Here is a 23,398-nt window from a genome sequence, read left to right on the forward strand (position 1 = left end):
TTTCCTGATGTCTAATCTATTATAATAATCAGCCAAGAGGAGAGACCTCAAGGAGGTGTTGGTTGAGTGGGGGCCTCAGTATTTCAATGAGGCAGGAGATCCCTCATGCAGTATGGACTGAGGGATGCCAGGAACCTGTCACTAATGGTCTTTGGTTGACATGAGGAGGAACATTGGAGTGACATATAATGAGAGTCCTTGTAGTACTTGCCTACATCTGCTCCTTTATTCTTGTCTATCAGTTCTCCACAATTATTGCTCCAAATTATCACGAGAATGTAAATTTGGACTGGGATTATATTTCACATTATCCTTGGTAACTTCTCTTCATAGTCTGTAATTGACACTTTCACTGTCATTAAAACTTGTTCCTGATGAAAATAGATTTATTTACCCGTGAAACTAAACAGTGCATATTATCTGGTTGTAAATATGATTCATTGAAATTTCGTTATTGTCCCTAACACTATTCATTTCTAATAAACAGATTTATCATGATTAAATGAACTTGATTTGCACATTTGCTGCCTAAATTTTGAAGTGCATAAGAAATCCATTTGCTTCATTGTTATTGGCTAGGTCTTGGTTACAGAAATTCAGAACTGATCCTAGTATTTGGCCTTCTCCATTAACATACTTTCATCCTTTATTTCAAAAGTTTGTTCATTGTTTCCTTAAATGGCAAAATGTTCACCATTATGACCACTATCTGTAAGAAATCATCACTCTGCAATGGTGGGATTTCTTTTGGCCCCTTTCATCACTTCCTTAATATCAAATTTAAAATTAAAGAAAATTTGTATTAAATCTTTTCTTGGCTTTCTTTGGCCCCAGTCCTATTGATTGTCATAATATTTTCTTTCCTTGGAGAAAATAGTCACAACTTTCAATCAGATTTTCTACCTATCACAGTGAACCTTGATGCTGAATGTTCCCAGTAATGCTTGAATGAATTGCACAGTTTAATGAGCAGGAAGATTAGTAAGAAAGATTGAATCTTGGAGCACCAGAAGTCCATATCCACTTTTCCTCCCCTAACTTGAAGGGAATATTGTGGCCCTATCCTGTTAGTAGCCATTGCAGTAATGGTTGTCCCTTTCTAGGTGATGTTTCACAATGGGTCAGTGTCTGTTATACCATGAAACTAAATTGATTGTCACACTGAGATATAGTGGAAAAACCATCGTGCATGCCATCCATGCAGATCATTTCATTACATCAGTGCATTTAGTACAACAAGGGAAAACTATCACAGAATAAAGAATGAAGTGTTACAGTTAAAGAAAATGCAGTGCAGGCAGACAATATGGTGTAAGACTATAAGATTGCGAGGTCAAGAGTCCATCTTATGCTAGGGGGGCATTCAATAGTCTTGTAACAGCAGTAAAGTAATAAGTTTTATAACTCAACGTAATGGAGCTAGATTCTGTCCTTTCCTGATGCTCACAAATGTTATTTGATGAGATTTGTTGGTGTTGAGACATTGGGACCCTGGGCAACTTTTCCACTTCCTTGATCAAAGTTTATTTGTAGCACTTCAGCCATTGTTCTGAGGTTCCTGGTTTCCCTCGGTCTTTATTGCACTAGGGATTTCCTGCCCCACTGAAATACTGTGGCCACCACTTGCAGTCAATACCTCCTTGAGGTCCGTAGTATTGGGCTTAATTTTGAGGGGAAATACCAGTGGATCTATTGCATATGGATTTTGAGGAAAATGCTGTTTTTTCCATGGCAAGACCCTTAAGTATTGATGAGCAGAGAGATCTTGGGGTCCAAGTCCATAGCTCCCTGAAAGTAGCTGCACAGGTTGATAGGGTAGCAAAGAAGCTGTATGTTCTGGTCACCCTATTATAGGAAGGATGTTGAGACTGTGGAGAGGGTACAGAAGGTTTACCAGGATGCTGCCTGGATTAGTGGGCATGTGCTTGTAAGGAGAGGTTGGACAAACTTGGGTTGTTTTATCTGGAGCAGCTGAGGGGAGATCTGATAGAGGTTTATAGGATGGAGGGGCATAGATAAACAGTCAATGTCTTTTTCCCAAGGTTGAAATGCCTAATACCATCAGGCATACATTGAAGGTGAGAGGACACAAGTTCAAAGATGTGTGGGGCAAGTTTTTTTTAAGAATGGTGGGTGCCTGGAATGTGCTGGCGGAGGTGGCAAATACAATGGCAGTCAAGAGGCTTTTAGATGGGTGTAGGAAATGGAAGGATATGGACACTCTGTATGCAAAAGGGATTAGTTTAGTTAGGCAATTAATCACTAGTCTTATTAGTTAGGCACAACAGGCCACAGGGCCTGTTCCTGTGCTGTGCTGTTCTGTTAGCTGGTATTTGCCCCTCCTATTGCCAGTGTTGGGGATTTCCATGTATGCTCAAGAAAAGTAAGTCCCCAAACTTGCAGATAGTTGTTTACCAGCATTCCTTTGACCATATTCCTTGTGCTTCAGCAGAAGAGTGTGAAGTTGTTCCCCAGCACTTGCTGGAAATCCACTCTCTAGGTTACACCTAGCTAAAAGAGTTTTTGACCATTGATTTCAATGGAGGGAATGGTTACAAGAGATGAAGGTGTTTTAACTTGTATATAAATTGTTTGATTTTATTTAGAAGTTTTTACATTTTTTTTAAATAAGAGAATGTATTTTAATATTGATTAATTTTTGGATTTGAAATGTTTCAAATGTGTTTGAAAATCTTAAACATTTGAAGATTTTGATGGCCAGTTATAGCAGGTGTGAGATTTAATTGCCAAAGATTTTCCAGCTGTTTTGAGGGTGGTATGTTCTGCCCACTGACTGCCATTCCTAACTAGGGCAGGGCTTCATTGCTGAGGATCAGATTAGCTCACTTCAGTGAGCTCTTACTGGGTGGAAGTACACAGATGATTTTTTGTACCTCTGCAAGAATGGGCTTCTCCCCACTGACCAGCATTTCTGCAATTTAAAAGTAATGGAATAATGTTCCCAGTTTATTCCACAGCTACATCTAAGAGGTGCAACTATATTCAGTGGTCTATGATCTTTATTCTGTGATTGGAAGGAAACATCAGCCATTCATGCTATAATTAGCTGAATGCAAGAGCTAATGCAATATAGGTAGCTTTTTGAAGGTGTAAAAAAGAAACTTTCATGACTTGTTAGCAGCTGAATTCCGTCAATGGGAAATGATTACTGCTGACTGCAAGGTTTTATGTGTGGTATGCATTCTGAAATATTAATTGATTTGTCCCACAATGATTAGGTTGTGCACTTGGTTAAAATTGGCAGCAGGGTCAGTATAAATTTGTACTCTTAGTGCTGATGATTAGTATGGAAATGGTACTCTGTTGCAGACAGCAGTAACAGGGTGGATTTGTGCTTTAATTCCAGTTTAGTATGCAAGGCAAAGGAAATGTTTCCAGACTGTTAGTTGTTGCCACTAAGGAGGGTGGTGAGAGTGGGCTGGTGAGTAGGATGGTAGTATTGTAGGTATTTCTAATAAAAGGATAATGACTGCCCAATATAACTATTTCATGAGCATGGCATAAGACTATTTGAAAAGCACATTTTCTCAATTAAAATGTTAATATCCAGAATGTACTTGGCAAAGTCACCTACAGGTTCTTTATGGAAAGTGTTTAGACAGAAGCTGAAATGTCTGTTTAGTTCTTGAGGATTTCTTTTACTTTCACTAATCAATTACAAGAAGCAATAATGGACCAGAACATAGACCATCACAGCAGAAGTGGGTCACTTCATCTCCATGCTTATGAGTTAAAGGCCTCTGCATTCACTGAATAATTCTTACATAATCTGAATCCACTACCACTGATGGGTAACAGCCCAGGAATTACTTCCAGGGAACAATAGCCTGTTTGTTTTCAATTTATATAAAAAAAAAAAATCCATCTTAAAATCTGCAGGGTTTTTATGCAGATTTGTTTTTAATTGCATTATTTTAATGACATTTTTGTATTTATCAATTTCCTTTTTATGTAGTGCTCGTAAATCTGGTTTTCCTCACCTGCACTATCACCCCCAGCTTCTACATTAAATTTTCCTCACTAGTTACCATGACGTGTCGTTTACTGGATGACGACAATCTGCTGAGGCCTCAGATTATCTCGCTTGTAAATACTATCTTTCAGAAAGTAGAATTTAAACTTGTCATAGCTTAGCTTCTTGGAGTGCAGATCAGCTGACATCAATTTTATTATATTCTCTTTTTATTTAGTGTTTTTGGTTTTTAACTTCATATATCCCTTAGTTGTGCATTTTGAGGCACCAAAAAACAATTAGCTGGAGATATAGCTGTTTGTGGAGTCGTACTTAAAATAAGCTGACACAAATCTTTCCTCATTCTTGTTTATGCTTATTTTGCTGTGTGTCTTTGTTCCATTAAAATTAGCATTCACTTATAAGTGTCATTCTTTTTTGTACAATTGCTGAAAACATTGAAGTGAAATTTGCCAAGTAAGTGAATTGATACAATTTGGTGACTTTTTTTAAATAATTGGCTGCAATGTGATCTTTTCACAGAAGTATTGTGAAACTTTTCCACTGAATGATCAATCTGCACAATATTGTATTCTCCCTCTAGACAACAGTAAAGCATTTAAAGGGGCACTTCTCTTCATAAAATTTCTGATTAGTGTTCAAAGAATTAAAGGCATTGCATTTATGGCATCTTTTCTTCATGGAAATTCCACACTTCACAGCCCACGTGGTAGTTTGAAGTGTAGACACTGTTGTAGAAAACCTAACAGCCATTTTGGATGCTACCAGGTTCCGCAAGCAGCAATATGATAGCTGAACATTATCTGTTTATTCAGACTGCTCTCAACCTTGGTGTCATGTTTGACTCCCAGATGAACTTTGGTGATGGCACAGTTATCTGATCCAATTTCCATCCCCATAACATTGACTGATTCAACTCCTGCTACAGCAATCTGCTTCTGAAACCTTTGCCTTTTTTCCCTCCAGATTTGACTACTGTAGTGCACTGCTGTCCAGACTGCTTCATTCTCCTGCTCACAAATGAGCCCAACTGAAACTTTACAACTTGTGTCTGTACTTGCATTGAGTCTCATTCACCCATTACCCCTATGCTTGCTGGCTCACATTAGTTCCTGTTTAAACAATGTCATAATTTAAAAATTCTCACTACTGCTTTCACATCTCTTCGTGGTCTTGCTCCTTCACATCTGACTTTTTGATCATCCCCAATTTAAACCTTGCCTTGAGTTGCTAAGATCCCATGCTCTGACATTCCCTCAAGTCTGTCCTACTCCCTATCCCCTTCCTCCTTTTAGTCATCAGCCGTAATATCTCCTTTTGGCTCACTGTCATTTTTGATAATGCACACGTGATTGGAAAGGTGAGGACTGGTACAAACACCAGGGATAACTCCCACATTCTCCCTTGAATTAGATCCAGGGGATCTTTTGCATTCTGTTCAATGTTCCTTCCAAAAGACTGCATCTCTTCCAGTGCAGAACTGCACTGGAGCTCATGTACAGAATGACAGTGTAGCAACCTAAATCAAATTGATATGTTCCATGAAGTCTTTTGTAGATGAGATAATGCCAACTTTTTATTAAACATAATGGGATTCTTCTATCTTCCCTGGCTACTTTTGATGTACACTTGTACATGGTGACAAGTTTAATTTAATTAGCTTAACTGATGAAACATCCAACAACACCAAGCACCAGCCTCTTTAATGGACTCAGATTGTTTTAAAACATGTGTTAAACAAGCTTATTTTTTTTTAAAAAATGACTTCAGTGCTACATATTTATAAATGGTGTAAAGCACCAAGAGTGAAACAAATTAGGTGAGATTCTGAAATAAAACAGGAAATACTCAGCATCTGTGGAGAGACAAACAGTGAATATTTTGGGTCAATGACTTTCATCAGAATCTGCAAAGTATTTTTGTTTTTATTTCATATTTCCTGTATCTGAAGTTTTTAGTTTTCAACTTGTGCTCCTTTCCTAATCTTGGCTCTTGCTCCATGGAAGCAGTGAGTTGACCTATTTGGTGGAGAGGACAGGGCTCCTGATTTTTTAGTGATTTTTTTTATTTTATTTTAAATGCTCAAGGGCCAGTGATGGAAATTGGATGGGTCACCTCCACATTTAATCACTCAGTCACTGTCCCTGAAACTTTGTGCTGAGGTTTTTCTATTAGCTTGCACTTTGATGGAAAACATTTTGTTGCAAATATAAAGTAAAACCAACTGTTGGCAATGTGGTAATTCTGCCATCACTGTTAAATGTTTGTACTTGTTCACTTTGCTGCTAAGCAGAGGATAAAATGGCTTTCTCTGTAGCTCCCTTCACATGGCTCTTGTCATTGTGGTATTAGCTTGCAGGCAATGATTCTTTGTAGGGCGGGGTTGGTTTTGCTGCTTTCTTAAATGTGTGTATAAGAGTAAAGAAAAGCTTGGGGAATTTTTTGCTCAAAATACTTCCCTTTCATAAGTTGGGGAAAAAATGATACTCTCAGCAAAAAAAAAAGTTGATCTTAGGAAATGTATATGGGATGATTTTTATTGCCTTGGATACTCTCCAATGATTTATCCCTCCAAGCTAAACTGAAGTCATCTACAAAGAGTTCACTTCTGGAATCAAGCATTTTTCTTTTCACTAAATTGAAAATACTTTGGGCTTTCATTAGCTTTCAAATTTGGGGGGGGGGGGGGGGGGGGGGTGGGGGGGCAAGTAGTTTCTAAACTGTTTTGGATAGTAGAATTTAAGTAAACGAATTAAGTGAAGCTCTGCATTTGATGGTTAAGGATTCCCACATTTGCCAGGTTAAAGTGCTCTAAAGGAAGGTTGAAATGAGGTGGTTTCTGGTGTGGCGAATCACCAGTGTTAGCATTTCTCTCTCCTCTATCTCGCCAGTGCTTTTTTCTAAGAGTAAATGCCTGGGGACAATACTGGTCAGTGTTGGTTTAAAACCCTCACTTATCGTATATAGAATTACTATAAAATGTACCAAGCATTTGGGAGCAAAAAAGGGGCCTCCTTAACTCTTTAGATCTACAGATAATGTGGCATTTTGGTTTATAAACTCTTAATGGCCATTTGTAAACCATATGTCCACCAAATGTCTGATTCTTGACCCAGTAAACGTGATACAACTTTATTCATCCTGTCCATCGTAGAAAGAAGCCAGGATCCAAACTAGAGTTGCAGCCATTGCCCATTTTTTCAAAGACATAAGGTCTGCAGTTTTTGTACAAATCTGATAAGGGTGCTTTGCACTTGAATATTTTTTGGGCTAGAGTCACTGAAGTTAGTTTTATTAATGTGAGAAACTGTCCATCTTGTTTCCACAACACCTTGTCAAGCCAATGAATTTGTATCACCTGTCCCTTGATAGAGCATTATATTACAGAAGTGTACCAATGTTTTTAAGCTTATTGGTAATTAGATTTCAAGAAAGAATGTTAACATTTCACCACAAAACTGGTATTGGCATGTAAATTGTATGAAATTACTCAGTGTTGAAGTTGTAGCCAGCAATTCAGTAGTGCTTTTCTAAATGTACTTATGGGGAATTTTAATCCTAAAATAAAAACAAAGAATGTTGGAAATAGACCAGGTCACATTTCTGGGAAGAGAAACAGTTCTTGTTTCAGGTCGAGACCCTCTGTCATTATTTTCATGGACATCCTGCTGTAAATTGGATCTGATGCAGGGTCTGTTTCACTATTGATTTCAAGGCAAGGACATGACTGAAAGACCTGTAACTATTCATTGAGATTTTTTAAAAATTATTGCATTTTAATGATTTTGTATTTTTAAAGATTTAAATGTTTCAGGTTTTTAAATAACTTTTCTAATTTTCTGTTCATTTTAATTTTCAACACTTGAATGTTTCTACATGTTTTTGAATATCAGAAATATTCAGTGATTTTTAAAATATTTGACAGCATTGATAGTTGTGGCCAAACCAAGTTTAGCCAGCTGTAAAGCAATGTTCACCATTTTTGTTTGTGGCAGGATTTTTTTTCTTGCTTGCCCCCATGTAACTCTCAGGTTGTCTCGGTATAGGTCCTCACAGCCTCACCACAAGACATCAAGCTGGTTTCCAACTGTGGAGCACTGCACCTTGTAAATATGAGCTTAATCTAAAATAAAATTCTGGAGATTTGAAATAGAACAAAGTGTTGGTAAACCTCAGCAGTTTAAGCAGCATTGGCAGAGAGAGAACAGGTAATATTTCAGGTCAATGATTAATCTGACTTGACCTCACAATGTATGAAGAGGAAATCATTATGATGAAGCACACTTAATAAAACTGCAACCTGTAAGGGACTATGGGTATCCAATCTTTCTGTCCATTTACAACTATCTTCTAAAAGTTTTTGTGGCTGGTTTAATTTGAGGCAATCAGGTAATGAGTTTGAGAGGGTAGACACGTTTAGTTTGGAAAATTATAGCCAGCTTATGCACACTTCTCATGGCTGTCAACATGGGAAAAGTAGTATTGTTTCTTCAGATCATTAGGAGGGAATTCTTAATAGTTCAGATCAGTGCAAGCAGATATACAAACAAGCATGTGTTTTATTGATATTACTGTCTGGCTGAGAGAATTTCTATATACTTCCCTCAAAGTTATGGCAGTACACTGGTAGAGTCCCAGGTAATTCAGGGCTTTTGTCTTCTCTTGTTTTTCTTTTAAATATTTGAGTTTAAGTATTTTACAGAGCATGAATAATTTGAAGATTTCAGAATTGCTCAAATAACAAATATTACTGTTAAAGAATTACCACAGAATTGAAATAATACATTCACATTATTACAACATGGGAATTCTTGCCCTATTTTAGGCAAGGCATACTTGTGGATATGGAGAACTTGGATACCTGCCTGGCACAGTTAGACTGTAATACAATGTCACAGATGGTGAGCAGGGCAGGTTTAAGATGAGTGCTGCATTTGCCAATGGACTACAGTCAGTCACCTCCTTTCTCATCCCTTAGGAAGGCTGATGGTCTGGGCAAGAGCAAAGATTTGTAGGTGTGAACCTGAGCTTGATCTCAAGTACACCACATGCAAGCAGAAAAAAATGAGTTCATTTGGGCAGCTCTCTGAATCAGAGACAGATATTCAAGTCTACATTCAAATGAATGAAACAAAGGTTTTTAAAGTAAAAATGCTTAAGACAATAGAGAAACACCATTGTTTCATTTTGGCAATATTCTAGCATTGACACTTTCCAGTAAGTACTAAATATCCCCAAAACACTTGCATCTTCAGAAATACTCTAATTTGTCAAATACTTGCAGTAGTGGGATTATAGAAGTCAAAATCAGTCTTTCACAGCTTTAACAAACAAAATTCATAGCTGGGAGCTCTTCTGAAGGATCTTGGTCCTTTTGAGGGCCCCAGAGTTGCAGGCTACAAGTGATGTGTTAAGTGCCTGTTATCAGGTGCACACACAATAGCCAACATGTGCACCAGTGTAGTTCCTGGATATTGGGTACACACACTGGCTGAAGCTTGAGGCCTGCAGTTTGTAAGGCCCAAGTATGACCCTAGACATGCATTCTAGATGAACCAGAGTTTTTCACCGAAGTTTGTGGCATGGTGGTGCAACAGTTAGTGCTGCTGCCAGGGTTCAATCCTAACCTTGGGTGCTGAATATATCTGTTTCTGCCAAGTGCTCCTGTGTCCTCTCAAATACCAAACATGTGCTAGTAGGTTGACTGGTTTCTGTGGATCACTACTTGGTGTTAGAAGGTCGCAAAAGGACCAAAAGGGAGTTCATGGGCTTGAGGGAGAATGAGTAGGGGAAGAGGAAAGGAAAATGGGACTGATGGGATTGCTCTGGGAGCTGGTGTAGACTGAATGGCCTTGTCTGTACCTTAGTAAGTAATAATAAGTAAACCTGGTAAAGTTTGAAAATTATCAGAGACCCTGGATTAAAACTGGAGCATTTGAAGGTATCTCAAAATATAATATGAAGTCAAATAAGGAGATATTAGAGCAGATTGACCATAAGATATAGGAACAGAATTGGGCCTTTCATTCCAAGTCTGCTCTGCCATTCAATCATGGCTAATTTTTTTCAACCTCATTCTCCCACCTTCTCCCCTTAATCCCTTTACTGGTCAAGAACCTATCAATCTCTGAGGAGGCAATTGCAGGAAGAAGTCACTTAAGTGGAAAGACAACTAGGGAAGCAGAGACATTTAGGGAGAAGGAATCTCAGGGTCCTGAATCTTGACTGCTGAAGTCACTACTGCCACGGTGGAGTGATTACATTTTGATCAAGATGTCAGAAGTGAAGGAGTGCAGACAACCCTGGAAGAACTGGTGGCGACTATGGAGGTAGCTGGGGATAAGAGCACAGAGGATAATGAAACCTTGTTACACAAGGTCAGAAAACAAACCAAAGCTACCAGCTTTGTTCTGCTTGTCAATAACGATCAAAAATGACCTTGTGATTCTGACCACTTCTCTTTCTTCAATGTAGTTTTTAGGTTTTTATTTGATGAGAATTGCGGCTACAACAGTGATCACCTGGTTCTCAGCAAGCAGAGAGACTCTGTGGAGAGCGTGGCTGGGCTTCCTCTGTTGCTAGGTGCAGAGCGGATTATGGTTGGAAGTTACATCTCCCTGGATTTCATCACGGGAGACACAGGAATAACAAAAGGGAAGTACTACTGGGCCTTCCATGTGGATGCATCTTCCTACCTGGTTAAAGTAGGCGTGGTGTCTGATACAAAGCTGCAGGAGTGGTTTCACAGTCCACGTGATATCAACAGTCCCAGGTTTACTTCACATCACCTATTCACTCTGCTTGACTTTGCTTGTTTATTTGTTTGCATGCCTTAAATATTGGTTACAAATGTTTTCTGGAATGGTTTGTATAAGCAAATTGAATTTTGCACCAAATATACAGATGAAATTTCCCCAGGCCTTTATCTTCTCCATCACCCCAACTCTAAAAGTGAACAAGTAGCAAAGGTCATTCGACTATTCCTTTTGACATTCCTCTTTAATTCAGATGGGGGAATCAGGATGGGAATTGTCCAGTATGGCAACTTTTATTAAATGTTATTTGTAAGATTTGTTTTTTAAAAAAAACTTTCTGGAACTCTGTAGTCATAGTTGTGGGATTTTCAAATTAGGAAATTGAGCTTCCCATTTTGAAAGCTGAGTTTTAATATCAAGCATGCAGGTCAGAGAGATCATGGGCCAGATCCAGATTAAAATTGTCCTACTCTGCACCAAAATTTTCCTTCAGCTAAAATTTGAAGCAAACCAATTGTTGGTCCCTCCCTGTTGATGCATGTCATTGAGAACTGGGCAAAACTGCTGAATTCATTCTTTGTTTGCTCTGTGCTAAAATCCAGAATTAAGACAGGAAACAATTGATGGGGGCAAAGGGAGTGGGGAGGTGATATGGCAGGTAGGTGCATGCAGGTGAGCTGCATTGTGGAGCCTGGCAGAGTACACACTTTCCATCCAAGTCCACAAGCTACAATATTTCAGTATTTTTTTTCCCAACTGTTTCCAGCAGTCCACTCAAGTGAAGTGATGGCGAGCTCACATTAGGAAAGCAGTCTGATTGGGATATGTCCTAGGTTAGAGGGAGACAACAGACTCTGGCCTCAATCTTGGGAAGTGGGATATGGTGAGGTAATATAAACTAAGTAGTAATATTCGGAAGGTTCTTGCAGGACCAGGAAGACCTAAAAGTTCATGTACTTAAATCTTTGAAGATGACAGGACAGTTTAATAATATTGTAATCCAAAGTGTATGTGATGCTAAGTTTTGTGAGAAGAGGCATCAATTACAATAGGAAGTTATGCTAAACCCTGTAAGTTGTTGTTTAGTAATGGATTATATCCTCTAAATAGAATGTCAAGTCCCTGGCAGGGATGCAGAGAAAATTATCAGCATGTCACCAGGAATAAGGAAATATCATCATGTATCAAAAACAATGGATTATTCTTGTGCAGAAAAGGCTCAAGGAAAGTTTAAAAGAAGTGTTGAAATTATGAAAGATGATTAAAGGTCTTTTGAGCAGAATGGATTAGGGAGAGATACAGTTGACATGATCAAAATTGATAAGTTTTAACAAAATAAATGCAGCAAAGCTGCTGCTGGCAGGCCAGTTGGTAGCACAGATTTAAGGTGATTAGCAAAAGAAGCAGAGGGGAGGATGAGTACTATGCCTTTTGTGAACTGGAATGCTCTGCCTGAAAGAATGGTGGAAGCTGATTCATTGGTATCTTTCAAAGAGGAATTGGCTTTGTATGTGAGGAAAAACTGCGGTTGCAGAATAGGAGCCTGCCAGTGGAACACTTTGGGCAGATCCTTCCAGATGCTGGCAGAGGCTCTGACAGCCTCCTGTGCCATGGGACTCCATGCATCCTGTAGGGAGCCCTAGTCATCCATTTAAATTGCTAATTTCAGCCGAAAAGTACTGCCCACTATTCTGAGCTCCCAATAGTAAAGTTCACAAGTGTGACATGGTCTGACATTTAACCAAAGGTTTGTGAAATCATGTTCATGAAATTAATAGATGAGAATTTACTTTATGCAATATTCCCTTGTTGCTTGAACGTGATCATTAATTAGACACATCCATTGCACATTGTGGTTTCTGCAGTTTTTCATATTCATTTGTCTTGATTATGTGGAATCTGAGCTTCACCGAACATATCCTATGATTACATTAACCAGAGGAATAAAAATGATCTTTCATGTGAATGTGCAAACTCCAAGTTATAACCACTTTCTACCAATTGGAAATGGTTTCACTGTTTTGTTTCTTTAAATAATATTGCAGATAAAGTTGAACATTATGAAGTGTGAAACAATTGACAGTCAATTTCTGTCCAAATCACTTCAGTGCCCACACTAATTATGAGGGTAAACAAGGTGGGGTGTAATCAGGTTGGTATCACCTGTCTTATTGCAATATACAGATATAAACAGTGGGGTGCCTTGCATAGTTTGCTGACATAAGCAAGTATAGTGCATCTCCCTCAGACTGCTGATGGCATAGGAAGAGACCAGCAGTGATTTACACTGCCCATTTCTTGCCTGAGAAAATTAAGTGAAGCCATGAGGACCCTTGGAAGCTCTTGGCTTGAATGGTGCAGATTGCAGGTAGACCTGTCAAATGGGTCAAGTGATGGTCATCTATTTTGGAGGAGACGATGGTAACAATGACCAGCCTGTGATACTCAAAGCTGGATTTCAATTAGTTATTTTATTGGTTTGTTCTCCACTTTTCTTAAAATAAGTTCTTGTTTTACACAGGTACGACCATGACAGTGGACACGACAGTGGGAGCGAAGATATTGCTTTGGAACACTCCCAACCTTTCACTTTTGTCACTATAGGAATGAGGAAGTTCTTCATCCCAAGAAGTCCTTCCACTTCATGCACAGAATCTTGTGACCGCTTTCTATCTATGCCCAATCGGATTGGCATTTGTCTGGACTATGACAAAGGGAAAGTCAGTTTCCATGATGGAGACAACATGCAGTGTCTATATGAAAGGCGCGTGGAATGTTCTGGAACAATGTACCCAGCCTTTGGGCTAATGGGAGGAGGTTCAGTGCATCTGGAGGAATTGGTTGCAATGAAAGAGTTGATCTACAAGATTTAGTATCTTAATTCTTGATTGTTGGGAGGCTTCTTTCCATATATATGAGAAGAGCTTTTAGGAAAATATTTGCTTCCCCTGTTTGTAGCACTTTATGGCATGCATTGCTTGAAGAACCTTGGCATGTAATTCCACATGTGAATGGTTCTCAGTATAGTTTTGTGCAATACACATTCACTGATTAGATAAAATGTAGTGGGGCAGCTTAATGCTCTGAAATCTTTTCTTCCTCATTACCTCTGCTTTACTTTTTTTTTGGTGCAAATAGGATTGCTGGAAGTACCCCTCAAAGGAAATAATGCAGCTGAAGTGTGTTAATAACTTTGTTAATGTATATGTAGCAGCAACAAATTGCAGTTTGATATTTAAAGTTTTCAATGTAAAATTTTGGATCCAGCTGCACTGTTTTTTGAGATTCCCACATTACACTACAAAGCTACCAATCAAACATAGTCATGCTATCTATAAAAACTGACCAGTGTCATTTGGTGAAAAGAAACTTTGTGCAACTTTTAACATGTCAAAATACTAGATACATTCATGAATATTCATACTAATCCACACATGATTTCTAAATGCACATAGTGCAAGTTGGCACTGTGGGTGCTGAGTCCAGGACCAATAGAAAAGGGTGTCAAAGCAAGAGTGAGTAAAGGTATTGTGGATGTTTCCTGACACTTCCAGTTGCTCAATTAAGAGGGACTCCTGTGGGAATCAAAACCACAGCAATGTTGATCAACACCTGAGTTATGATTTATTGAAGGAACAGAATTTTTTAACTTATCAGTGATAGTAATATGTACTGATTTAAAAAAAAATACGCAATTCAAGTCTTGCTCTGCCATTTCTTTTCCTATTCATATTGCTACATTGGTTTCTAGATTTTTGCATTTTTTTTCTTCATGAAACTATTCACTGTCTTCCTCCTCTCCCTGACTCCTTCCCATTGTAGCATGATTTGCAAAGAAACTGATTTAATTGGCAAAAAGCAAATTGCAATGGATATTGTTTACCCATAACCACCAAGGACGATAGACAACACCAGGCCAATCTTGGATATGATGAGGTCTCTTGTGTATCAATGAATTTTGGAATCTTGTTTCACCTAAACAGATAAACCTCTTCATTGTACTGGAAGAATTAAATTAATGGTATATTTAATAGTTCAGATTTGTTTTTACTAATTTCTGAAGGATTCAGAACATTAACCTGAAACAATGAATGCACTCGTAGTCGTAATAAGGTGGGGGGGGGGGGGGGGAGCAACGGGAGTGAAATTAAGGAGAAATCGGCTGAAGATGGTGCTCCCTGTTACTGTCCAGTGACCCTTATTGGAAAGTTATGGGATTGACAAGTTCTGTGATATTGTCTTATTGTAATTACACCTGTCAATGGTAGCACTGTGATGCCCTAATTCTGCACTTCCCAGTTCCTTGGCTTGTAAGGAAGGGAAGCTTTAATGTTTGTTCTTTGCTATGTTTTTCAAATATTACACAGTAATAAATGAGGGCAGTATGATTAACCCTAAAGTGGAAACTGTTTCTTCTGGCAGCCCTTGTCCAACTGTTCCCTGCTCTTGAACCACATGCAATTTCCCCTTCACTAACTTATTGAGAGAAAACTTGATGGGAAAGGGGAAGATTTCAAGGTGGCTTTGTAGGAGAGGGAGCAACAGCAGGTAATCAAAGTGTGTGTGGCACTCTGCCAGGACCCTGTACAGTGAAGGGAGGGATCATGAGGAAAAAAGTAGGGGGTGGCAGGAAGTGGATGGGGAAGTGTTGGTTGAAGGCCAAGGTTAATTTTCTTCTATGCTGGTGAGGTAAAGTTACAATGGATATGTTTGCAGCTCAATGAGCTTGTGGTCTTGTAGCTGGCTATAATGGTGGAAGCTGGAGTATAAACCAGGAGCACAGGGAAATAGTTTGGATATATTGATGCAAACAATTTTAAATTTCTGTAGGCAAAACTATAATTTTTACCAGACCACAAATGTTACATTATTACCAGAGCAGTTGGAAGCTATAGGGATTTTAACTAAAGGATTTTGTTTAAATGTAGGCTGCCCATTACCTACCCAGAACTCCATCTTTCCCCACCCACTTCTAATATTAATCCGTAAGGTTTTTGCAGGCAGATGAGCCCCACCAAAATCAGGTGGGAGCCTTCTGAAGTTATACAAATCATTGTCCCCTGACATCAAGAATACTTCTGTGGTATTTTGACTGAGGTATGAGTGGAGAAGCGGCACTGCTTGTCAACAATCTAAAGCAGGCCAATACTTGGGAGTAAGGATAAAGAGAACTTCCCCAGATTAACCTACTCTTCCAATGCATGCGCAGGAAGTAGAGGAGAGTTCCTTGTAAAGAAAGCTGTAGCCTCCCTTTCTCTGATTCATTGTTCCCTAAACTTCTTTCCTGAAAGGCTTCCTCAAAAAGTATTCCTCCAACTATTTTCCTTGCAGCTCCCAAGTTTTCTCTTATAGCAGGCACATTTGTGCCTGAGTGCACTGCTGAATACTTAAAATGGAATAATGGGCCAGATTACGCTGACAGGGAGCTATAATGGCTTTGTCAAGAGCTGCTGGCAAGCTGCACACATTGATATGTTCGAGACTTCCATACTCTGGTATGCTGGAGGGTGGATCTGGCACATCGGACCTCTTGCAGCACCTTGGCTCCAAGGGTGATTCCGTAATGTTCTGAACCAATGGGAAAAGGCACTTCATATCCAGCTACTTAGCTTCACACTGGCACATCTAGCATAGCCCCATTCATTTGAGTGGGGTTACTGACCCTCACTAAAGGGGTAATAGAGCCTAAGTAATTTGTTTTCTTCAATTATTTTTAGTTGGCATATTGAGTGTATTTTAAATTGTATTTTAAAATACAATTTTATATTTTCACTTTAAATATTTTACATTTATCAGGTATAGAAAAGTGAAAAAGCTTTCTGACAATGTGAACTTTCATGGTCTATGGGCAGGGCCTAGGTTTCCATCAAGTGAGGCTTGGCCACTCTTATGGCCTGCTCTGCCACTCAAGGCCGGCAGGATGCTTAGACCAACAGGGCTGTGGAATCTTGGTGCAACCACAGGAATTCCATATGAAGTGAATGTGAGGTGTGGGCCTGGTTAAAAAGATTCAGCCCCTTAACACACAGTAGATACCTGTATTGAATTTGGAGTTGGTCTGTGAACCAGAATTGAAATGCTGGTAAATTCTGATAATAATCTCAGCTCAGGCCCTGGTCAAAATACATTTGAGGTATTACCGAAAATACTGGAAGCTTTAGGATAAGACTGCATACTTTATTACAAACTAACAACCAGCAGTGTCTGCTTATGTCACTTGCATGGACTTTCCAGTGTTTGGAAACTAATTTACTTGACTTTGGATTATGAGGATCAATGTTTGTTCAGTTTTAAAAAAACAATCTTTTGCTTTTCCATTCCTCAGCTAGGTTAGAGATGGTATTTTCATATCAACTAACTTCATTTGCTTGAAGAAAAATATGCCATACAGCCTGGGCAAAATCAAATGTCGCCAATATGAGAATCACATACAGTGCTTGAAATTGTCCCTCTAGGTTGGTGAATTTCCAGCATAGTTTTACCGTCCTTTATGAACCTCCCAAGAAATGTGTGCTTGCCACTGCTCAGTTTGGTTTCATCATGATCACTCAACTCCTGATCTCATTGCTACGTTGGCCCAAATATGGACAGAAGAGCTGGATTCCAGAGGTAAGGTGAGAGTGACTGTTCTAGATAACAAGGTCATATTTGATTAAGTGTGGCATCACAATTGAAGTCAATGGGCATGAGAAAGAACTCTCTGCTGTCTGGTGTTGTAGCTTGCATAAAAGAAGATGGGTGTAGTTGTTAAAGGTCAATCATCCCAGCCCCAGGACGACCTCAGGATTCCTTCTGGCATTGGCCCAACTGTGTTTGAGCAATGACTCATCCAGCAATGACTGGTCTTAAAAACAAAGCAAGATGTGAGGTACCGGAGTGTAAGTTAATATGATGAAGCGCACTCTGTGCTGTTAAATAATGACACACCCATGAGCTTGTCATTGCAAAACCCCTTTAACATGATTCTTGGCAGCAGCAGTAGGGCTTTGATTAAACAGGCTCACTTTAATCAGCAAGACAGATGTTTGATGTTGATGTTAGCATGAAGGTAATTATGAAAAGAACAAAATGTGACTTGAGAAAATGACATGAGTTGAGGCATGCAATGGCTGAAAAGTGGTCAAAGTGACTTAAACATTTTCAAAAGTGTACTGGATGAATACTGGAGAAGGAGAAAGTTGCAGGACAGTGAGGAGGGAGCTGGGGCAGAATTAAATGGATAGGTTTTACCAAAAAGTTAGCATAGGCACAATGGGCTGATAGTCATTCCATTTCCATCCCATACCATTGCAATTCCTGGAACCAAGCGGACTGGACACTAACAACCTCAACGGCTTTCTTTGGGCACCACTTAAAACAGATGGATGCAAAGAGGAATCTCTGAGCAGAGGAAGAGAGTAGATTTTTGGATCAATTGCAAAGCTGCTGAATAACTAAGTCAGGAAAATATGAGAAGCCAAAATTAGGCAGGTTTCATTCTGGTTCCTTTACCTGCAACTTTACATTCAGCTGTATGTTGCCCTGAATAGTTGTAAACATCTGCAGGCTGATATTAACTTTTGTCCACGGTGGGAAAACAAATGGTAGATTGGCTATACACAATTCTAATATCCACCAATGTCAAAATTAGCCTTTTTGTTCGAACGCCAAAGTCCCACAGCTTACACAAAGATGATTTCAATAATTATCTGGTGCTACTTTTATATCGAGATTGCACTTGTTTCCCCACAAATCCTATTTGGAAAATGTGTGTGAGCTTAAGGTAGATGTATGTGGTCAGTGTATGAGTGGGTTTTTTTTTGTGTGATCTACAGGGACTGCACTGAACCTTCACATGGTTCTGAGGCTAGCACAACTGGAATAATCTGGGAGCTGAAGCACAGACCTCATTCAAATTCCAAATGAGCATTCAAGGCTTATGAATTGGGTTGATACTGTTCAAGCAATGGTGCTGATCACCAAATACAAAACTTGTTGCTGCTGCTTTTCTCAGTCTGCCCCCAGTGGAAGCCCAAGATGCCATATCCCAGTACTGACACTTAGATCACAACATCAACTCAATACTCCAGCAAAGTTTGGAATGGAGGTCAATTTAGCTGGTGGAACAGGGCTGAGGACCAGTGGTCCTAGGAGGTTCATTGGCAACTATAAATCATCCCTTAGTGTAGAAAGTAGCAAAAGAATCAAAGGAGAGTTGAGAAAGAGAGAATATATTGCAGGGCTACAGGGAAATAAGGAGGGGGGGGGGGGGAAGTGATGGATTGCTCTGTTGGAAGCCAGCATAGGCCTGAAGTAAGAAAGAACTCTTAATTTTGAAAACTCTTGCTTACACGTACATATCTAGCCAACAATCATCTGCTAATAAGGAACAGATGTGATTATACTATTGCTTTGATGTTACATAATTCATGTATTAATGAGCTTTTTCATTTTTATCATGAATGCATGCACTTTAAAACACACATTGCTCCATCTTTTTAATGCCATCATCAGCTCTTGTTGAATAAAGCTGAGCATTCCTACTTTGTCTGATGAACCGTGCAAGGGTATACACCCTTAATGTAAAAGATGCACACATCTCTTTCAAAGCATTGTGAGAATTGAATCAAATTATGTTCAGCCCCTGTAATAAAAAAAAATGCACAAGTTAGCACAGAAGTTTTTGGTATCCGACTTTAAGCTGGCATTGATTTCAGTTTTGTGTAACTTCCAATAGATTCACCCTTTTGTTCCTGTCTGCATATTAAGCCCTACTAAAAATTTTTGTATTATAACCTGATGAAATAAGGATTTATGTTTTTTATCCCTGTCACGTGCTGTTAGAAATGATCAACAACATTTTTGACTTCATCTTACTTGTGCTAATTTGGTCAGTTAGGAATCATCTTTTTAAAGTTTTCTAAAATGCTACATGTAAATATTTTGAAGGTTTGAGTATGTAATTTACAATGCAAGTCATTGACTTTTGTGCATGCTTTGTGAAGAACAAACTTCTATGTCATGTAATAACGATGTATTTTTAACTCATTTAATTGAAGGTTTTGAATTTGAGTGAGTTTCTGTTGGTTAACATTGCATACAAGCTTCCTTTGGAGTAATGATATTAGGTATTAGCCTCAGAGATCTGATAGATGTATGTTTGTGATCAATGTATTTGCAATTACTCAAAGAAAGATAAGTTAATTACTACAGAATTATGGATTATAAGACAAAGGGAAAAACAGGAGAAAACTATTGAATATTTCAGCAGTCTTTGAAATTGTCTTTCGAATGAGAATAGAAACCTTGGGTAACTTGAAAAAAAATTACACAAAATACCTGAAAGAAATAAATCAGAATTATTGCATTCAGGAATTTAACAGACAAGGATGAACAACTCTGAAAATCTTCAAAGCTGTGGGGAAATATTCCTGAGACGCAGAGACTGTTCAGAGATTTAAACATATTTAGCAGATTTTTTCCCTTTTTTGTAAGTTTTACATGTTTTGTACATTTTAGCTTACTGATCACTAGTAATCAACACACGTTTCTTTAGCATTAAAATAATCATAACATGTAAAGCCGCTGCTAAACGTTAACTTTGAGTTCACTGATCCTGACTATTACTGCCACCTACCTTTCAAAGCAATTACAACTGTGCAAGAAAAGAGAAGCAGATGGTTAATTTTTAATAAATGATTAAACACGTTCTTCACAGGGTAATGCATGGCTGATTTTGTGTCAAGTCAGCAGCCCAGCCTAAGCTGGCTAGAGCAGTGTTTCGCCATGCCAAACTTCTTCTGAAGATGGTTGAATTTCTGTTTTCACATGTTGTTCCAGAGTTATTTGTGATTGGTAGGTTGGCCATTAATGGCCAGTGGGGTAACTACTAGCTGATGGAACTTAAGTCCAGAACACAGCAAAAAAAGTTGTCAGTGAGCATTTGTGACATTGACAGTGTTTCCCGGTTTACTCACTGAAGAGGGCTCGAAAATACTGTAAGATTCAGCAATAAAATGTAATTATGTAAGGTACAAAAGCTTTAGTCCTTTTACAAATCCTGGTTTCCTTTCTGGACAGTAGATTGACCGGACATGTGTTCAGAAGACCCACAGCAGTCATACGAAGATCCAGGTAAGGCTTGGGTGCTTTATGATGTCAGATGGCAGGCGAGGATTTTGCCTTTCACAGGACTAGTGAAAGGAGGGTCAGGACTGAAGGTTCATCAGCTTCCTCTACTGGAACCACAAAAACCCAATGTGTTGGCCATTACTGCTGCGGTTAAATCCCTGAAACCCTTAAAAGTAGGTTCAGATTAGATAAGGCAAAATGTAGTTCAGATATGTTGCCAAGATTGGGGTCCTCGTTACAGATCAAAGGAATATTGGAGACAATGGGGTAGAATTTTGTCCAGACAGTGTTTCGATTGTACAGTGTTCAGGGGTGAAAGTTAAAATGATAGTACATTCCTGAATGAGTCCATTCATTGGACTAAGAAAAACAGACTACTAAGTTATCTGCGTGGGATCTTTTCCCACCTGACTCTTCTCACTAGTGATTAGTGTAACGCTTTTACAGTGCCACCGACCCAGGTTCAATTCCTGCCGCTGTCTTAAGGAGTTTGTACTTTCTCCCTGTGTCTGTGTGGGTTTCCTCCCACATTCCAAAGATGTACGGGTTGGGAAGTCGTGGCCATGCTATGTTGGCGCTGGAAGTACAGTGACACTTGGCTGCCCCCAGAACACTCTACGCAAAGATGCATTTCACTGTGTGTTTTGATGTACATGTGACTAATATAGATATCTTAAAGTCCAAGCAATGAGGGATTAAGTGAAAAAATGCTGAAGTAGTATAATGATGTATTTGAAGCTTGTCATTCTAAAGTAAGTCTTTTTTAAAAAAAAACGATAGGTTGTTAACAATTATTCACAAGGCTGCTGCCATTTTTGGATCCTGCTGAGCCATCCATTGGTATTACCAAGGGGCACTGTTTGGGTGCTCTTGGTGATGTATTCTGTGACATTGCCTTAAGTTTTCTCAGCCAGTATTGGGAATGTCTACTACATTTTTTTTTGTCCAGTGTATTTTTTTTGTCCAGTATTTGTCCAGTGCATTGAGGAGCCTGCTGTAGGTAGATTAGGTCTCAGAAGTATATAGGAGGGTCGGGATCACTGCTGCTTAGTAGACCATGAGTTTGGTGCCAGGTCTGTGGTCATGGCCTTCAAGGACCCTTTCCCTCAATCGACTGAAAGCTATACTAACACATTGAGGGCAGTGGTGAATTTCATCATTGATGTTTACCTTCACTGAAGCTTAGCCCCCTAGATATGGGAAGTGGTCCACATTGTGCAGTGTTTTGTCATGAATCCTTATTGCAGAAAAGCAGTGTGGAGGAGCAGGGGCAATTGGCAGAAGGTCTTTGTCTTGTTGATGTTGAGTGTATGGCCATCATCTCATGTGCTTTAGTGACCAAGTTAATGGTGATTTGGAGCTTGGTCACCAAGCACACACAAACACAAGTGATGCCTGCATACTGCAGCTTGACTATTGAGGTTGAGGTGATCTTGGTGTTCAAGCCTCCTTAAAGAAATGCAACATCCCCACTGATGACAGGGAATCTCTGGACCATTACCATTCAAAATGGAGAAGGGACGTTCAGGGCAGCATTGAGATCCTTGAGGCCATGCATTGGGAGCACACAGGTCTTGCATTACTGATGGAAGGAGCGCACCACCTCACAAACTCCCCACTCGTCCACCCTATCGTGCACTCCTGCCAATCTGTGGAAGAGGCTAAAGTTCCCACATTTGTCTCTTTAACTACCTTGGAACCCACAAGGCTGGAGTGGAAGTAAATCACCTTTGATCCCAGGGGACAGCCTAAGTAGAAAACTACAGGTAATTACTCTCTGGCTTGATCTGATTTGGACTTTACATCTTAAGAAGAAACAAGTTGCAATATCTGCTCAAAACACCAAGGATCCTGCCACTGATGATTAGATATTTTACAAAATTACAAAAATACTCCAAGGATTCCTGGTGTAACATTTACTCTGGCATTTAAATTCTCAAACAATATTTTGCACTCCAAATCTGATGGTCTTGCTACTTTATCATCAACAGATTCACTATATAAAACTCAGACAAAATACCAGCAGGGAACACTGTTCTAGACCAGGTCTGTTTTTGACAGGGATATAGATGATCTCTGTTGCAGTTCAGAAGATACAGTTCATGTGTGTTTGACATGTTATGGCTGGATTGGAAGTTGAAAACCTTTATATAGTGAACATTGCAATGTACTTCTTTGAAGAAGTTTGCAACAAATGCTGTTCTGAAAATAAATTCAGAAAATGAATCGTAGAACATAGAACAGTACAGCACAGAACAGGCCCTTCGGCCCACAATGTTGTGCTGACAGCTATTCCCTCCTATCTACAGAATGCCCATATCCCTCCATTTTCCTCTCATTCAGTTCCCATCTAAGCCCTTCTTGAAAGCCCCCAATGAGTTTGCCTCCACCACCCTATCAGGCAATGCATTCCAAGCATCCACCACTCTCTCAGCAAAAAAGTACCCCTCACGTCTGTTCTGAACCTACCCCCTCTCACCTTAAATGCATGCATTTAAATCAAATGGGAAAGAAATGGATCCTTGTAGATACCACAAGA

The 23,398-nt window shown here is 39.2% G+C and overlaps 1 protein-coding gene across 4 annotated transcripts in view; it reads left to right on the forward strand.

Annotated features, from left to right (window-relative positions):
• Positions 1 to 15,473, forward strand: part of trim36 (tripartite motif containing 36) — an 86,033-nt gene extending 70,560 nt beyond the window's left edge. For all 4 annotated transcript variants that reach the window (XM_052019458.1, XM_052019455.1, XM_052019456.1 and 1 more), the window contains 2 exons: positions 10,469 to 10,766; positions 13,271 to 15,473. In XM_052019458.1, the coding sequence (XP_051875418.1) occupies positions 10,469 to 10,766; positions 13,271 to 13,622 (650 nt within the window). In that variant the 3' untranslated portion in view covers positions 13,623 to 15,473. The remainder of the gene's footprint in view (positions 1 to 10,468; positions 10,767 to 13,270) is intronic.
• The last annotated feature ends 7,925 nt before the right edge of the window (positions 15,474 to 23,398 follow it).

This window comes from Pristis pectinata, chromosome 7, assembly GCF_009764475.1.
Source record: "Pristis pectinata isolate sPriPec2 chromosome 7, sPriPec2.1.pri, whole genome shotgun sequence".
NCBI lineage: Eukaryota > Metazoa > Chordata > Chondrichthyes > Rhinopristiformes > Pristidae > Pristis > Pristis pectinata.